This window comes from Aethalodelphis obliquidens, unplaced genomic scaffold (assembly GCF_003676395.1).
Source record: "Aethalodelphis obliquidens isolate GAN/ISIS:26980383/991018 unplaced genomic scaffold, ASM367639v1 scaffold1, whole genome shotgun sequence".
Taxonomy (NCBI): domain Eukaryota; kingdom Metazoa; phylum Chordata; class Mammalia; order Artiodactyla; family Delphinidae; genus Aethalodelphis; species Aethalodelphis obliquidens.
In genome coordinates, this window is record NW_020837945.1 from 47653667 (window position 1) to 47672759 (window position 19093).

A 19093-nucleotide genomic window follows, 5' to 3' on the forward strand; every position below is an offset into this window, starting at 1 on the left:
ATGTTAACGTTCTGTCATTTCTTCATAATTAGCTGTAGTATTTGCTTTTGTATTTCCTTTTTATAAAAGACCCAAAATATTTTGGCAAGCTTTTAAAAACCATTCTAGTAACATCCGAAAATACAGTGTAACTGATTTTGGTTTGACTCTGTATCGCACTATTGGGACTATAATACAAGTAAAATCACAGTCTCATTAGTAGCCATGAAGTTGTTCACTTCTTCCCACTCAAGCACCAGACCTTATAGTACACACGATAAATGTATGTACTTCTCTGTGCCAAAGTCCAAAATGTCAAAGAAGAAATTCAGAAATTTAGTATATAACCTTATATTACATTTGTCAATGCTTATAGAACTATCAGAAGTTTTATAGAATTTTTTAAAAATTTATTTATTTAATTATTTTATTTTTGACTGCGTTGGGTCTTGGTTGCTGCACGCAGGTTTTCTCTAGTTGCAGTGAGTGGGGGCTACTCTTCGTTGCGGTTCGCGGGCTTCTCATTGTGGTGGCTTCTCTTGTTGCAGAGCACGGGCTCTAGAGCGCAGACTCAGTAGTTGTGGCACACGGACTTCGTTGCTCTGTGGCATGGACCAGGGCATGGAACCCATGCCCCCTGCATTGGCAGGTGGATTCTTAACCACTGAGCCGCCAGGGAAGCCCCCAGAAGTTTTAATTAAATTGCATTTGGGAATAATTTTAAATTTTATTTTCCATTTCAGAAAAACAAAGAATATGTGAGCATTGCCAGTGGAGGATTTATGGGTAAGGTTTTAATTTATTAATCCCTTTGTCCCTACTTTTCAGAGGAAATTATACTATCACTGGAGCTGATTTAGAATGACCAAATTAGTTAATGGGTACACTTTCTCTTCAGTCATTCACTATTTTCAGAAAAGGCAAGGCCAGCAGGACATACAGATAAAGACAAACACAATAGACAATTGCAATGAGTGAATATATAGTGGAAGACTGTTGAAGTGGATGTGTATTAATTAGCTTATATTTGTAGAAAATGTTTTTGTAAAGATGGGTGAAAAACTGCCCCACATGATTTGTTTCTGTGGAGAAGGAAGGATAGATAGGACTGGGAAACAAGAGTAGGAGGAATAATTTTCACTGTATACTCTTTGTGCTATTTGCTTTTTTCTTTGTTCTGTTTTCATTTTAGTTTTGAACTACATGAGAGTATTAGCTGCTGAAAAAATGTTGACTGAATAGAATAAAACAAATAAGTTGATATTTTCAAGTCTGCAGATAATATCTGGTAATTCAGGATAGTAAAATGACAGAATCCCTACCAGCAAATATTTGAGAATATATGAAGGAGTAGGTCAGGGTAGTAAGGTTAAAAAAAGACTATCTTTTTTTTTTTTCTTTTTTTTTTTTTTTTACAATTATGTTATTTAAGGGTACAGATTTACAACTAGTAGATAAATAAGTCCTGGAGTACTAAGGCACAGTATACTAATGCACAGTATAGTGAATATAGACAATATTGTATTATAATCACCAGACTTGCAGAGACTAGATCTTAATTATTCCCACCACAAAAAAGAAATGGTAATTGTGTGACATGATAGAGGTGCAGCTGTTGCTACAGTGTAAGTCATATTACAGTATATAAATGTATCAAATCAACATTTTGTATACCTTAAACTTACACAGTGTTATATGTCAAATATATTTCAATTAAAAGATAAGGCGCCTTTCATTAGGAAAAGAGATATAAAAATATTGAACTATAATTACTAGGAAAATTAATGATAAAATCAAATTAATATTTGTTGGAGGCAATAGAATCCTGAGTTTGAATCATAAGAGTCTTATAAGGATTAAGTTCTGGCTTAATATGATTTTCTTATGTTATGACTTAGACATTTTGATAGGTTAGGGTCTATTTCTTCTTGGTCTTTGTTGATATTAGCAAGAATTATTTCTCCTGTATATCATGGCCTGATAACTAACTACCCTTGAAGCTCATACCCAAAGTGATTTAACAAAAGGTCTTATTTAAATAAGTACTAGTGTTAAGCAAGTATTGGCCTAAGGCCCAGTGTTATTTATTGGAAGTTCTGACAACATGATACAAAACGTCGTGATACAAGACACTTTTGAGAGTCTGAAAAGTATTCTTTTATAGCACAGATATCCTAGGTTTTAGGAACTTTTTTCTAAACTATGAATTATTTCTTTTCCAAGAATAATCTCTCTTTCCATAGCACTTAATGCCTAAGACTGCTTCTTTATTATGGGAAGGATTAACTGATGTCTCCTTATGGTAAACAAAAGCCACCGTAGGTTTTCTATTAATCTTTTATGTCGTAAAACCATTGCTAAGATTATTTATTAATACTTTAAGGATTACCTTCCAAAGAGGAAAACATCAAGCCTATGTATATAGTTACTGTTACCCTTAGGGTCAATTAAGAAAAGTTATATGTGTATAGAGAGAGGGCTTTAGAAGGAAGAGGAAAAGGAAGGCTCTCTGTAGCCTGGGGTCTTTTAGTACTTTACAGAGGTGCTGAAAGAAATACCTGTGATTATGCCCTTGGATCCTTTTCATTCAGCTATGACATGTTTATTGTACTTCTCTGGTATTGAATCTTTCCAAAGGGTTTGATACATCAGGATTTTTTTTTCTTCTTCCTATTTATCTTTAAGCACTGCAGCAGCACCTAGCAGACATTAATGTGGATGGACCAGAAAATGGATATGGCCATTGGATTGCTAGTACCTCAGGCTCAAGGAGCAGTGTCAATTCTTCTCTTGATGTAAGTGTATATGTAGAATATGTCACCAGAGTTGGATAAATGCCCAGGTGATTAACAACTAAACAGCTACCATAACAGAAATGGAGTAAAAATAATTCAAACACATGCAGTGAGGAATCATATTATTGTGAGGTTAATGAAATGGTGGGAGCAGGCCTAAACAGCTAAACTAGCCAGGAGTTCTGGTGGTCTACCTGCTGAATTCAGATTTCTCCCTCTCCAGCTGTAGCTTGGTATCACCTAGTGACAATTTTCTACTCCAGCTTAAATGTCAGTGGAGATAATTCTGAGTCCCGTGACTAGCTAGGACTCTAAAGTGAGCTGGTTCTAGGAATCTCCCAATTAGTTTGGGTCTGGAGAATACTGAGGCTCATGTTTGCATCTCCAGCATACTGTCTCTGTAGCTCTCCTCCCCACCACATACCTACATGATTAAAACTTCAGTCCACCCATATTTGAGAATGGGCCAGGCAGAGGAAGACAGGAGCCAGTTGCCAATCCCATTTTATTTGAGTTTTAGTTATTGAGGTGTACATTACTGCAGGGTTTTGCAATAGTGGGTAAATCCATTCTGTTCTACTTTGGAAATATTTGGGCAATAAATCTTGTGTGTTTTCAGTATTTCATGTCATTTGAACTAGGTGTCATTAAATCATTTTCTTAACAAGTAATGGTCTTCATCTACCTAAAGGTCGTTCTTTAAAGAAATAGAGGGAAAACTCCAGTACAGGGTGATGGTTACAAGCTTGGGCTTACCAGTCTGACTCACCTGGGTATTCAGTTTTTGTCTTCACAGTTTACTTTCTTCATGATCTCTAGCAAGATCTTTTCCACTCTGGTTTCTCCATCTGTGCAAATAGGGATGATGATAATAACACAGCTTTCTTCACAATAATGCCGTGAGGATTAAATGTGCAAGTGAATGTAAAGTGTAGTACCTGTCACTTATATATCTTATAGTAGTTATTATAAAATTGTAACTCATTAGATGATTAATTGAGGCTTATCTTCAGCCGTGTAAGTCAAAGCAAATTATTGCCAAATTATCAGTGCATAAGTCTTCTCTGAGAATTAGGTTTTCAGCTTGATCTAGGTATCTGGGAGCTCACCATTTATTTAATAAGTATTTGCTGTTTTCATTTTAAATATCTAAATAGTATAGATGTATTATAATGTGTTCAGTTAGTCCCCTTATTGTTGAATATTTACATTGTTTCTAGTCTTTTACTATTATATACACTACTACAATTAAGTTTTGTAGTAATATATTTGCATATGACATAATTATTTCATCCTAGAAGTGAAATAACATGATCAGAAGATTACATGTCAAAATCCTTAGAATTCTGCATTATTGTCAAATTGCCCTCCAAAAAACATTATTCTAATTTATATTCCTGTCCACAGCTTTGGATGGTCCTTGTATTGAACTTTTTATCTTCAGATTTGAAAAACAATGATTGAGGCTAAAGATAACTGTCTTAAAGATGTGTTACATTCAGAAGTACCAAAGAATTTCCACAGTCAGTTTAATTTGGTTTTGAATTTGGATATGGCAATGGGAACATGATTTTTGTGTTATTTAGTTAATGACTTCTCTTAAAAATAAGAATAATACATGTTCATTGTAGCATCATATATAAATATGAAAAATATAAAGAAATCAAAATTATTTATAACCCAACCATGGATAACAGCTATTCATAGTTTGAAATATTTTCTTTAAATCTTTTATAATGCATATTTTTTTTAGTATTTTATTTTAAAAGTAGTGGTCAGAGTAGTGATCAGAGTGTACATACAGTTTTATTTTCTGCTTTCTCATTGAACATATGAGCATTTTCTAGTATTTTTAAATGCTTTTTTTTTTTTTTTTTAGTATCAGTGTAGTTTTCCACCAAATAGTTCCTAAATCCTAGGGCATTTTCTGATTATTTCCTCCTCATAAATTCTGAAGAAGAATTAATAAGCAGAAGATAGGCACATTTTAAAACTTTTGACATCTACTACCAGCTTCCCCTGTAGGGCAATTATATACAACTCAAGAATTATACTCACATCTATTACACTAGGTACATAAGAGTGACTTTTCTTGAGAAATTAAAGGCCTAAGTAATAATGTTTTAAACAGCAAAAATTTACAAGGAATAAATGTTTAAAAATTTAGCTATATGAATGATATTCTGATTATAATTTTGCTTATCTTTATAGAGTAATCTGAGTTAAGAAAAGGTCAATAACTTTATTTCTTATTGAATAAATAAGGTAATTTCAGCCTCCACACATTTATGTGTGTAATACATATCCTCATTTTTCATTTCTACCTTCCATTCCTAAAATGGTTTCACCCAGTGTATCAGTCTGCTGGGGCTGCCATAACAAAATACAACCAACTAGGTGGCTTAATGTATTTTCTCATAGTTCCAGAGGCTACAGGTCTGGGATCAAAGGGCTAGCAGGTTTAATTTCTCCTAAGGCCTCTGTCTTTGGCTTTCAGAGCACCATCTTCCTGTGATGTTGGTACATGGCCTTTTTTCTGTGCATGTGAATCCCTGATGTATCCCCTTCTTCCTGTAAGAGTATCAGTCATATTGGCTAGGGCCCACCTCATTTAACCTTAGTTTACTCTCTAAAGGCCCTATCTCCGCATTCAGTCACTTTCTGAGGTACCCTGGGGATTAGAACTTGTAACACACGAATTTATGGTCGGGGGGTGCACCCAGTTCAGGACATAGCATCTAGATAACCTTTAGCAGTAGTGTATCTTGCTAATCATTTGGAGAGCAGTTAATCCATCAGTAAGTTGTTGTTTGTTTTTCTTTTTTTCAGGGTGAATCTTCTAATGGCTCAAATGATAGAGGAATGAAATCACTAGTAAATAAAATGACTGTTGCTTTGAAGACAAAATCCGTTAATGTCAGGGAAAAAGTTATCAGTTTTATTGAGAATACATCAACTCCTGTGGACCGGTGAGTTGCTTATACAGTATGAATTTGTGATGAGTAATTAAAACTATAGAAAAGTATCTTAACAGTAAATGTTAGTTGAATAGAATGTGCTCTAGAAAAGGATCGTAAATTACATTTTTTATTAGATGATTCCAGTTTTTGTTGTCATCACAGAGATGTTCTTTATTGCTATAAAATTTTACTGTAAAGATTACTCTCTCTTCTCCCACTGCTCAGAATAGGAGGCAAGTAATAATTCTGCCCCTTCACGCCATTCATTAGAAAAAAATTATTCCAATGCTATTATGTATATGATACTTCATATAGCATCTGCTTCCCACATGTCAAATGGTTGGGAATCATCTGCTAAGTGCAGTAATCTCTTAGCAGGAATCTCTTTCTCCGCTTCAGGAATTTAAAACCTAGAAAATTTGGTCATACTAAAGCAAGCAGAAACCCGTTTTTGTAAAGTTTAAGAATTCAGATCTTCATAGAATTTTGTTCATAGCATGTGTGACCCCTATTTTCCCAATTACAAATGAAGTATCCAGCTAACAAATGATAAGTTTAAGAATGTCTGTTATATTGTTTCTTACTGGAACTGTGAGGGCACAGTATGTTTTTTTTCCTCCACATGTTGGTCTCATTGATCTTTCTTGTTCTTAGGGTTCAAAGCTAACCTAATAATCCCAGCGTGAAATTTGTTTCTAAGCAAGCCTGATCTTGGAAATGTGTTATAGTATTTAATTTCACTCTCATGTCTTACTTGCAGCACCCTAGGAGAGTTGAAGTATTTGATTTTAAGAACTGAATATAAGGCATTTACTAATTTTCACTTTATTAAATGAAGGGCATATGCATACAGAGATTTTTTTTCCCATTTAGTAAATAGCAAAGAAGATATAGATTATTTTCACTAATCCAAAAAAATTGTACCTTGTCTACAATGGACTAATGTTAAAGTGTTGTTATCAAGGCTGAAAGGTTTTTTTTTGCTCATTAAAATTATGTCTGCTTTCAAAAGCCTTAATTTTGAAATTACTTTTAGTTAGTGCATTCTCAATTAGGGTACTATTTTTTTTTTTTTTTTCGGTACGCGGGCCTCTCACTGTTGTGGCCTCTCCCGCTGCAGAGCACAGGCTCTGGATGCGCAGGCTCAGCGGCCATGGCTCACGGGCCCAGCCGCTCCACGGCATGTGGGATCTTCCCCGACCGGGGCACGAACCCGTGTCCCCTGCATCGGCAGGCGGACTCCCAACCACTGTGCCACCAGAGAAGCCCTAGGGTACTATTATTGGTACATTTTGTAGCATGAACACTTAAAATTTATTTTAAAATGAACTAGTGATAATTCTAAATTGAAAAGACTATTTTCTCTTCGTTAAAGAATCACTTGAAACTGACTTTTCTTCATTTTTCTTTGTACTTGGGATGATCAAAATATTCTTTTTTAATATACCCCCTGGGTTAGAAAAACTGATTATATTTTTGTTTTAAAGCTTTTGCATTTTTAATAATCATTTTGTTCTGTCCTCTGCCTCAATTTGCTATAGAATGTCTTTCAATCTTCCTTGGCCAGACAGAACATGTACCGAGCGGTAAGCCAATGAGTAGAGCAGCTTTACTGGACCATCCTTTTCCTTTAGCATGCTTCATGCTGTCTATAAGCCTCATGTTGTCTTGGCTAAAATTTCATGCAGCTGTTTCAAGTGCTAAACTTTTCTCATTCTGCTTTTAGGAGTGTGTGATGCTGATATGTTTTCCTTTTGGTTTTTTGCTCGATCATTTTAATTTTTTTCCTTGCCTTCTTCTTTATATCTCCCATTCCTCATATGAAAATCAAGTACATTCAAACCCAACAACTTCATAAAATCTGCAGTTTTTATTCTGAGACAGAGGAAGGTGAAACAAAGAAAATATGTAGTCTCAGAGTTAGGAGGGTATTAGCTTTGGAGATCATTTACTTCTGTCTTGTGCTCTAACAGTAGGGAAAATTACAGCATCTGAGAAAAGGCACAGTTTGTGGTTCAAATTTTTTGTTATTTCATGTACACTATGTACACTATGTAGTTTTATAATATTGCTAGGTTTTTCTTAATAAGATGTATGTATTTAAGTTGGTGAGTTAACATTATATAAATTGGTGTGAACAAACTATAGTTCTAGGGTTCGACCTTTGCTTTTCCTTGAAAGAAATTAGGCCATGGTGGACATGTTAAAATATAATCCATCTCTTCTCTGACCCCAATAAAACGGGGTACTTATCATTAGATTCCATAGGTTTAAAGTTTAGAAATCTACTGGATCTTCAATTAGGATAAACAAAAGAACATTATACTGTATGGCTTTACAGTTTTTATACTCATGATTTTTCTGCAATTTGAGTTTGAATATCAATTATAGCAATCCCTATGAACATTTAAAAAGAAATTCTAATCATACTTGGAATGTAAGTTAAGCTTCAGAATAATGGAGTTGACTTTTCTAGCAGGTCATTTCAATATTTTCAGTGAATTAGAAGTAGCATTTTTAACAATAGTTTACTTTCAACTTACGGATAAGAGTTGGCCAATGCCAGTTACAGACCTTTTATTATAATTTTATAATTTTAAAGGAGGTTGCTTCTTTTAAAATTATAATCTATTTGTGAATCATCTTTCTGTTTTCTCTTGTTACAGGACCATTGAATTAGTCTAATTTTAACTCCCAAGTTTTATCGCAAATAATTCTTTAAACATTCAAATTATCTTCTCTAGTCCACAGGCAGATATATCCATTTTGAAAATAGAGTTTAGTGAAAAGTTAGAATAAATTGGGTTGGTTTTTGAGGTCAGTAAATCAGGTTAAAATCTAGTCAAACTCTTGTAGATTTTGTTTCTGCTAAAAAAGCATAGATATACTGCTTTTTTTTTTTTTTTTTTTTTTTTTTGCGCGGTACGCGGGCCTCTCACTGTTGTGGCCTCTCCCGTTGCAGAGCACAGGCTCCGGACGCGCAGGCTCAGTGGCCATGGCTCACAGGCCCAGCCACTCCACGGCATGTGGGATCTTCCCGGACTGGGGCATGAACCCATGTCCCCAACCCGTGTCCCCTGCTTTGGCAGGCGGACTCTCAACCACTGTGCCACCGGGGAAGCCCTATACTGCTTTTTAAAAAGAGTCCAGCTTTTTTTTTTGGATGTCATTTATATTCTGGTTCAAGCATTTACTGTAAACATTATCTTACTTTCTATGTTATAGCAGTTTATACTTCAATATCAGGAGAGCACCAATAACTTAATCTCATACAATTTTATAATCTAGACCGCACTAAAGTATTGTTACACAAAGCTATATTATCTTTGCCTTTTGTAAGTAAGCTGAATCTGAGTTTCATAGGTATTTGAATTATTTCTTTCATTTTCTTTAATGAGCATAGTTTGATAATTTATTGGATAATTTTACATTAGATATGCTTTAACATAAAAAATGATTTTATAACTTAAACTGTAAGCAGTGTATTGATTAACTTATAATTCTGTTATATACTCAACTCTCATTGGTTTTCTGTTGAGGAATGTTGTTTTGGGAGAAATAAAGATTTAAGCATATTTTAACAAAATTAGGTCTTCATTTTTATTGATGATATGTATTAAGAAATCATTTAAAATACAGATTTGATCTCTGTCTTCTGGAAAAATTGAATTCTAAGACTAAAGACACATAACTTGATTTTTTTTCCACATTGAACTCTCGATACATGACAAGGAAAAAAAAGCCACAGTTTTCCTTCATCATAGATTATCTTAGCTGAACCTTATTCTACAAATAATACAATACTCTTTCTCCAGAAACATGTGGTATTTTGTCGAAATATTTTAAGTTTACTTATTGGTTTATTTGAGGTTACCTGAAAAGTAATGAGGTATTGATTTTTATATTAAAAAAGAGAGAGGTCATACTTCCTGCAGAACTTACTAAGTTTGAGTTTGCATGTTTATGTCACTTGAAAGTGAAAGGCAAATTCATTTTCATGGTTTATTTATGTAAAAGAAGTAGCATCTTAGTTTCTGTTGAAACAAAAGTAACAGTAATGAAAAAAAAATGAGAGGAAAAACCTTAAGACATTTGTACCCATATGAGAATTAGGCACTCCTACTGGAATTTGAATATTTGGTTTCATAAACTATTTTGTCTAACAAACGTGTATGTAGCACTTGCTGTATGCCAGGCATTGTTCTAAGAGCTTTACCAAATATTAACTGATTAAATTTTTTTGTTTATTTTTGGCTGCGTTGGGTCTTCGTCGCTGCGCGCGGGCTTTCTCTAGTTGCGTGGAGCGGGGGCTACTCTTCATTGCGGTGCGCGGGCTTCTCTTGTCGCGGAGCATGGTCTCTAGGCTCACGGGCTTCAGTAGTTGTGGCTCGCGGGCTCTAGAGCGCAGGCTTAGTAGTTGTGGCGCACGGGCTTAGTTGCTCCGCCGCATGTGGGATCTTCCTGGACCAGGGCCCGAACCCGTGTCCCCTACATTGGCAGGCAGATTCTTAACCACTGTGCCACCAGGGAAGTCCTAACTGATTTAATTTTCACAGTAACCAGGAAGGTTAGATATTGTTACCACCATTTTACAGGTAAGGACACAGAAGCACAGAGAGGTTAAGGAACTTCACAATGCATTGGTTTTATGTGAACATTAAAATTGTTTAAAATTTAATTTTTACAGATTTGAAAACATTCCGCATACCCAAGACCTTATGCCACTTTTGCTAACAATTTCCTTATCTTGTTTCAATTTCCTTAACATAGCTCTCCTGAAACTGGGTGGTACATTGTGGGCGCACAGAACATTTGTATTTTGTTTTAATATTCAAATGATACTTGGTGAAAATCTTTGGTAACTTAAGTAATGATTTCCCTCCTAAAATTATTTGAATATAGGCATGTGAGCAGCAGTGACAGAGTGGGAAAGCCTTACCGTGGTGTAAAGCCTGTTTTCAGCATTGGGGATGAAGAAGAATACGACACAGGTATGGCAATACACTAATTTATAGACTGCTTTCTTCAAGCACCAAGAGTGATTATAGAGATAATTCTGGGAGTAGCTGAACAACTGCTTAAAAAAAAAAAAAAAAGACACAGTGAAATTCTGTAGAGGAGATTGGAGAGTCTGTGGTTTTTCTATTAAGAGTTTGGTTTTGGACATCTTAAATTATGCCATAGAAATGCTGAGTAGGCGGTTGATTATAGGAGTCTTTAGCTGAGGAGAGAAGTCTAAGCTGGTGATAATCTGGGAATTATCAGTGTATAAATAGTATTTAAATCCATGGGATTGGATTTAAATCCCCCTGATCCACCCAGGTAGGAGATTGAGGGAATTGAGACATCTGAAAAGAGCCTTTTGAAACTGGAGGCAGTAGCCTAAAGGGCCACAAGATGGGGATATTATGCCAGGGAAGCTTGTCATCCTCTGTGATTGTCTTTCTTTATATTTTAAAAAATAATTTATTACTTTCTTTCATAATCCCACTGCCCAGATTACCCTGCTTAAGTAATCATAATTAATATTAATGTGTATTGAGTTAGAAAAAATATATTAAAATATGTATGGTATGTAAAGTATGTTATATGTAAAAGTACAAAATAAGAAAAAAATACTCCCAAATCTCATTTTGCTTTTTCCACTTAGTAATATATGTTTCATATTTTCCACCTCAGCCTGTATACCTTCACAATTCTCTTTCTATTATACAAATGTACCATAATTAAATCATTCTGTTCTCTTTCTATTACACAAACATACCATAATTAAATCATTCTTCTCCCAATTGACACTGGTAGTTTTCCAGTTTTATTTCTGTTTCAAATAGCAGTGGCTATCTTTATGCATATATCTAGGTTAACTTTTGCAAGTATATCCAGAGGGTAAATTCTTAACAGTAAGATTGCCAGATTAGAGGGACTCACATTTGACGTTTTAATGGACATTACAGAGTCAACTTCCTGAAAACTGCATTGAGGTAAATGTAATTTTCTATATGTTATTTCCTTTTTTTTTGAAGCAAATACGCAGAATTTTTATTTTCTCCTACACACAATTTTTATATTCCTGTATATAAAATCCAAAAATATACTTCTTCTTTTATTTTATATTATAGTAAAATAATCAGTACATTGTATTTTATTTCTATACAGATTTTTCCCCAACACCTTCTCTAGCTATTCTTTATCTTCTGTTTCATGCACTTCTGTGTGCTATTTGTAATTGTTTCCTTTTCTCCTTTTTCCTCCCCCTCTTTTGCCATTTTCCTGTTACCTGTCAGTCTCTATCTCTCTCTAAATATGTCTTATTCCATTAACAAAGGGAGGAGGGAAATGGATGAATAAATGATGGTATATTTCACATATCATACATGTATATATACACATATATATTTACACTCTGGAAAATTGCACAGTAATGAAAAATAAGAAAACTAGAGCTATGTGTGTCAACATGGATAAATTTTACAATATTGGGAGTAGGATAGCAGTTGCAGAGAATACAATTGAACAGTGTACTATTTATATAAATTTTACTTAAAATGCAAAACGCTACTGTATATCATTTAAGAATTTTCATGTTGGGTTAAAAGTAAAGATGAGACACCAAATTCACATAGTCACTGTTTCTTAGTGGGGAAGAAAGGGAGATGTGCCTGGGCAGAAATTCATGAGTGCTTCACTTTTTTATTTAAGCTAGAGGTGAATAGATATGTGAGATTTCATTTTTTTATTATGTCTTTTTATATTTTGATTTCTTAAAAAGCAAAGAGAAGAATATCTACAATTATTAACTCTAGGGAGTGTAATTCCCCTTTGTTAAATTAGAAAAACAAAATAACTAGAATGTCTTATACTTCTTTCGCAAAAAATCCCACTAAATAGATTTTACTTATCTATCCCAGCATGGATTTTTTTGTTGTTGTTATTTTCCTTAAAATCAGAAACCAGCAACTCTGCAGATGGAGTGCAATCTATAAAAATATTGAATCACTATATTGTACACCTAAAACCAGTATAATTTTGTAAATCTACTATACTTCAATTAAAAAAAAAAAGAAACCAGCAAGAGAAAAAGAACTCTGCCATCTTTGCCCTCAAGATAGATGCTAATATTATTATTGGACAATTCTGCCATCTCTCGACAGACTAGTCATAGATTAGAGTTATGTTATATAAATCAAAAAAGTTGAGGGCTTCCCTGGTGGCGCAGTGGTTGAGAGTCCGCCTGCCGCTGCAGGGGACACGGGTTTGTGCCCCGGTCTGGGAAGATCCCACATGCCACGGAGCGGCTGGGCCTGTGAGCCATGGCCGCTGAGCCTGCACGTCCGGAGCCTGTACTCCGCAACGGGAGAGGCCACAACGGTGAGAGGCCCGCGTACCGCAAAAAAAAAAAAAAAAGTTGAAATTCCTCATAGTTTAATATTTTAAAAGTATATTCTCAATATTTTCATACCATATAGAATGATGTTTCATAATCTTTTATAGTAGTACCAGTGGCATAAGGAAATACAGTTGCTGGGTTAGAATTTTGTTTTTTCCAACATGTGTGTTTAAAATACTACTGAAATTTTTTTCAGGCTATTAAAAAATGTATCATTTTTAAAGTTGGTGATACCCACTTTTAACATCTTATAATTCTTTATAGATGAAATTGACAGTTCTTCAATGTCAGATGATGATAGAAAAGAGGTTGTAAACATTCAGACTTGGATAAACAAGCCAGACGTCAAGCATCATTTTCCTTGTAAAGAAGTGAAAGAAAGTGGACACATATTTCCTAGGTACTTTTTAAAATACCTTCTTCAGAAGTAAAATTGAATTTAGGGAAGTAATGATATAAAAGGTAGCTGCAGAAGAAATTTTATGTATCCAAGTACAATAAGATATAATTTCCTGGGGATTTCCCTGGCGGTCCAGTGGTTAAGACTCTGAGCTTCCACTGCAGGGGGCACGGGTTCAATCCCTGGTCAGGGAACTAAGATCCCGCATGCTGTGCAGTGCAGAAAAAAATAATAAACACACAATGAGATATAATTTCCCTCTCTCAACTTGTATTATATGTCTTGAGTTTTAAAAAATATTTCTAATGTAATTTTTTTATTTTGAAAAATTTAAACAGAAAAGTTGAAGACAGAGTACATTGAATATCTTTATAAGCCTCTCTCAGACTCACCAGCTTTTAACTTTTTTTCACACTACCCCATCTCTCTCGTTATGTTTGTATATACATACACACATACACATACACTTTCTTTTTGTCATACCATTCAGAAGAAGCTTATAGGTATGACACTTTACCCCTAAATGCTTCAGCATAAATCTCCAAAGAATATGAACAGTCTCCTCCACAACTCCAGTAGCACTATCACATCTTTAAAAACTTTAAAATTAATAAACATCATTCAACATACAGAACACACTCAAATTTTTCAGTGTCTCTAAAGTATCTTTTATCGTCTTTGTTTTTTTCTTCCTGGTCCAGGATCCAGTCCTGTTTCACACATTGCATTTGCCTGTTATCTCTCTTTAGTCTCACCCAGTGTAGAACAATACTGCTTCCCTCACCACACTTCGCCCTTTTCTTCATGTTGAATGAATCCTTTTTGAGTCTAGGCCAACTGTTCTGCAGAATGTCCCACATTCTGGATATCTGATGTTTGTCCTGTTGTATTTCATAAAAGTGAGCTGAGACACAAAGCAGGGTGTGTGTATTAATAATTCTATCCCTATTTTGCCTGTAGGATCCAGTTACAGAATATTATTAAATATGTAAGGCAGTCCAGGTATTGCTTAGTGGTCTTTGACATAAAGTATATGTTATGGTATGTTGAATGAGGATAGTTTACTGTTAAAAGTCTGAAAGGTAGTATATTCCAAATACCATATAGAATAGATTCTAAAAATTTATCATTTTAATGATTTCTAATTGTATTGTAGTTTTTATTATATTAAATATAATTTTTGCTCTTAAACAGTTACAGGATTATCTGTTAATAAAACATTAATTTTGCATACAACTAAAGGAAAATTAAAAGCTGTTACTAGGTAGCTTATTTGTTTATAGACGATCCTTTGCCTTCACTTTTTAACTCAAAAGTAATTTCATCTGGAGTTGAACATTTTTTATAATTGGGGCTGTTGAAGTAATAGTTGTTTTAAATGACATTTCTTTAAATTCTTTTTGTTTTTTTAATGCTTTTGTCCCTCTCAAGTCATCTGTTGGTTACTGCAACACATATGTACTGTTTAAGGGAGATTCTTTCACGGAAAGGATTGGCTTATATACAGTCTCGACAAGCACTAAATTCTGTGGTTAAAATAACATCCAAAAAAAAACATCCTGAGCTAATTACCTTCAAGTATGGAAACAGCAGCACTTCAGGAATAGAAATCTTGGCAATCGAAAGGTAAGATTTTCTTAGGATGATGTTATCTGAATTACTGAATTAGTTCATTATTAAACACGGTTTGTTTCTCTATTTTGGGAAATGGATGGTGGAACAGGATACTTGAACCATTTTTATTAGTATTCTCGCTATCTTTTTTCTTACAAATTTGTAGTAATATATGGTTTAGCCATTAGCACATGATTTCATTAAATGCAGTAGCTAATTTCACAAACCTTTTGACAGAAGGGTCTTTAGGAATAATCTACACCAGTGCTACACTAAATGTTGGTTTGCAATTAAATACGAGCTTTTATTTTCCTTCATCAAATAATTCTTGTTTTAAAAACGTATCAACGAAGTAAGCAGTGTGCTGGATGATGTAGTTAATTTACAGTCTGGTACAAGTTCTTCCTTACCTCATTGTGTACCAGTGACAAACAGTTCATGGACCGGCACAAGGGCTGTAGACCACACTGCTCTCGAAGCTAAACCATCTTTAATCTTACAGGTAAAAATGTGAAGCCCAGAGGGGTTGAATGACTTCCAGGTCTTCACACTTGTGTTAGAACCAAATATAGCCCTCCTGACTCCTGATCTCCAGTTCATTCCACCTTGCTCTATGCAATATGAAAAATCACCTTGCTTTTGCATTTAGATTTTCTTTCTTTAAAAATAACTCTTTTGAGTATATGTTGAAATAAGTGATGGGGAGTACATAGGAGGGCATCTGTGCTTGATTTGTAGGTTACTTCGACATTGGAATTGATATCTAAGTTGAATCCTGAACAGAAGTCTCTATATTAATATATATATTTTTCCCCCGTAGGTATTTGATTCCAAATGCAGGAGATGCTACCAAAGCCATAAAACAACAGATCATGAAAGTTTTGGATGCTTTGGAAAGTTAATATAAAAGAAAATTATTTCAAAAGAAATTAAGGCAACCAAGAGAAATATGGACATATTTTCCTGACTGAATACTAACCGGAGACTTTCATTTGCTTATGGGGGTGCTTGAATAGCAAGTCTAAGAACGTGTAAATTATTACAATCAATCTCTGGAAAGTTAAATTTTTTTAAAATTTTCTTTTGCATTTTTGGTTTTGTAAAATGATTTCTTATAAAGGTCAGTTATTAAATGACTTTGAAGTAACTGACCGTGTGCCCTTATGAACTAAGGGTGCAGAATGCAGTTCTGTTTTGAAGAGCTGTTTTAAGGGAACATGCATCAGTTTAGATTTAAAAACAACCATACACATATATATTTGCAGTGTCTTCACTGAAAATTAGAGGTAGAATTCGTTGAAGAGACCCCTTTAATTGCTACATTTAGGTTTACCCACTGAGCAGTATCAGAAACTAAAAAGTATTACATAGATTAACAATTAGCTTGCTGTTTCTGTTCTTAAAAAGAGTGAAATCTTTTTTAATGCAATGGATGAAGATTCCAGCCAACTCAAATGCAGACCAACTAGTGAAATGTTGAAACGTCAGTTTCTAAGGTCATCTTTGCACCATTAGCTAATAGTTTGAACACTTAGTGCTTCAGATACTAAACTTCATCCTAATTGTCTCTAAGGAGCAGTTAAAAGCATTATAATAAGTAGGTAGGCATGTTAAGATTAAAATTAACACTTGGGGGACTGACTTGTATCTTTAAAAATGTCATTGGTCTTCATTACCAGAGGAATATTTGATTTAGAATGTTTCAAAACAGGTGTTGAGTACACATGGATTTATCCTCAGTGAGATTATGTCTGTGACCACACTATTATCCACCTAAAGAAAAGCCAGATAACCAGAGAGCTGTCTAAACTAGTTTTTATCATCACTTTCTGAAATTTCTTTTTCCTATTTGGTTTTTTTTCTCTTACTAAAGTTCCAGTGGTTTGAAAAGATTTTCAGTCTCTTAATATGACAAAACTGAAAAGTGGTCTGCTTTATTTTGCAGCTTTCTCAGTTTAATTCATTGAGGTTCATATTAGACACATTTGGTGAAAGAAATCCAGGAACACATTTGGGGCCATGGAATGACTGCTTATAAAATCTGTTTGGGAAGTAGCAAATCCTCACAACCTGCTATGTCCTAAAATGTAACGGATTGTCTCTAAGGGGTTGATAGGAGAAATATTTAGATGTATTCTGTTTACAGCCAGTTATTTTAATTTACTTAATGGAAATCAAGTGAAAAAAAAGGCAACATAATTCAAGATATTTTATTCTAATATCTAAATAATAAAGTTTGAGTGGTTGAAGACATTTGCATGAAATTGCACCTGGTGCAATACTTGATATTTATAACTCTCCCCACAACTGTTGTATTGCATTTTTTCCCTTCTTTTGGTGCCCCTTTTAGAAATGTCTTGAAGTCTCATTTTTTGCCCATTTCAGCCATGGGACTTCTTTCATAATATTAGTGTAAAGATATTTGTGTTACTCTTTATAAATTACAGTTGTAAATAAATCAGTACAGTTTGCTCAAAACTTTGTTCTTAAGGACAGTGTGTCTCTCCCTCTCTCTTTTTCCCTTTCCCCCCATTTGTAAATCTCTATGGATACAACAGAATTAGGAAATTGAGGGCTATCCTTTCAGTGGAATTTAAATGTTCAGATTTTAGGTTTGAAAGTATTAGATTCCTATTTCTGTTCTTCTAGATGGGGAGGAGGAAAGAGGTAGTTTAAAACTAATTACATTACATTCTACATGTAGTAAATTCCTCCCTTGAACTACTCATCTGGACTTCAGTTTTCTCATCTGAAATAGCCCAGTTATTAGTCATGAATATCAAATGGAAAGATGTTTCATTGATTGTATTAGGCACTTATGTAGCTTATCCTCCCTTCACTTTCCCGATAACCAGAGAACTAGAATTCACTCTGGGATATCCACCTCTCGTGGACCTTTAAGGATTGCAGGGGTTGCAGCATTATGTGGTTGGTATTTTCTGTATTTTCAAGATGAGAGAAACAAGGCTCAAAGAAATTGAAAAGAAAAAGTACCCCTCATCTCTCCCCAATCCCTGGGAATTATTATTGCTTATTAAGGTGTAAAATTAATCCCCTATGTAATATTTGATGTCACTTGTCCACCATTAATAAAACATGTTTTCTAGTAGAGATGATAAATTTTTACTGATACATACTCAACCATTTTGCCACTGGTATGTTTCATACAGGACCATTAAAACTCCTTAGCATGATATTCTAACATACTAAACTAACTGCCATAGGTTGACAGTTCTATTTAAAATTTGACAGTGTGGCTCAGGCCGCCATAACAAAATACCATAGACTGGGTGGCCTGAACAACAAATTTATTTTCTCACAGTTCTGGAAGCTGAAGTCCGAGATCAGGGTACCAGCATGGTTAGGTTCTAGAGAGTTCTCTTCCTGACTTGGAGATGGGCACCTTCTCACTGAGTCTTTGTATGTCTTTTCCTCTATGCTCTCAAAGAGAGCTCTCTTGCTCTTTCTTCTTCCTACAGGAACACTAATCCCATGATGAGGGCCCCATCCTCATGATTTCATCTAACCCTAATTACCTCCCCAAGGCCCTGTCTCCAAATCACACTAGTGATTAGGGTTTCATCATATGAATTGTAGGGGTACACAAACATTGCCTGTGACAGTATTTTTTATCATGAACAGTGTTGGATTTTTGTCAAAAGTTGTTTGCATCTGTGGAGATAGTCATGTGGCTTTTCTCCTTTATTAAAGGTTTATTCCATTAATTGGTTTTCATATGTTAAACCAACCTTCTATTCCTGGGGTAAATCCCAGTTGGTCATAGTGTGATCCTCACAACAGTCTTAGGCTATGTGTGATATTATCCCCATATTATGGGTGAAGAAATAAAGGCACAAAGAGGATAACTATTTCTAAGATATATAGCAAATAAGTGTTAGAGCCAGGATTTAAAACCAGACCATCCAATTCCAGAGTTCATGCTCATGACTGATAGGCT

General features: G+C 34.6%; 1 protein-coding gene across 2 annotated transcripts in view; it reads left to right on the forward strand.

Annotated features, from left to right (window-relative positions):
* Positions 1-18244, forward strand: part of TBC1D23 (TBC1 domain family member 23) — a 64320-nt gene extending 46076 nt beyond the window's left edge. The window contains exons 12-19 of one of the 2 annotated variants that reach the window (XM_027103348.1): positions 723-765; positions 2665-2774; positions 5604-5743; positions 7276-7320; positions 10637-10725; positions 13386-13521; positions 14953-15147; positions 15956-18244. In XM_027103348.1, the coding sequence (XP_026959149.1) occupies positions 723-765; positions 2665-2774; positions 5604-5743; positions 7276-7320; positions 10637-10725; positions 13386-13521; positions 14953-15147; positions 15956-16037 (840 nt within the window). In that variant the 3' untranslated portion in view covers positions 16038-18244. The remainder of the gene's footprint in view (positions 1-722; positions 766-2664; positions 2775-5603; positions 5744-7275; positions 7321-10636; positions 10726-13385; positions 13522-14952; positions 15148-15955) is intronic. The other variant, XM_027103355.1, reaches the window with a different exon arrangement.
* The last annotated feature ends 849 nt before the right edge of the window (positions 18245-19093 follow it).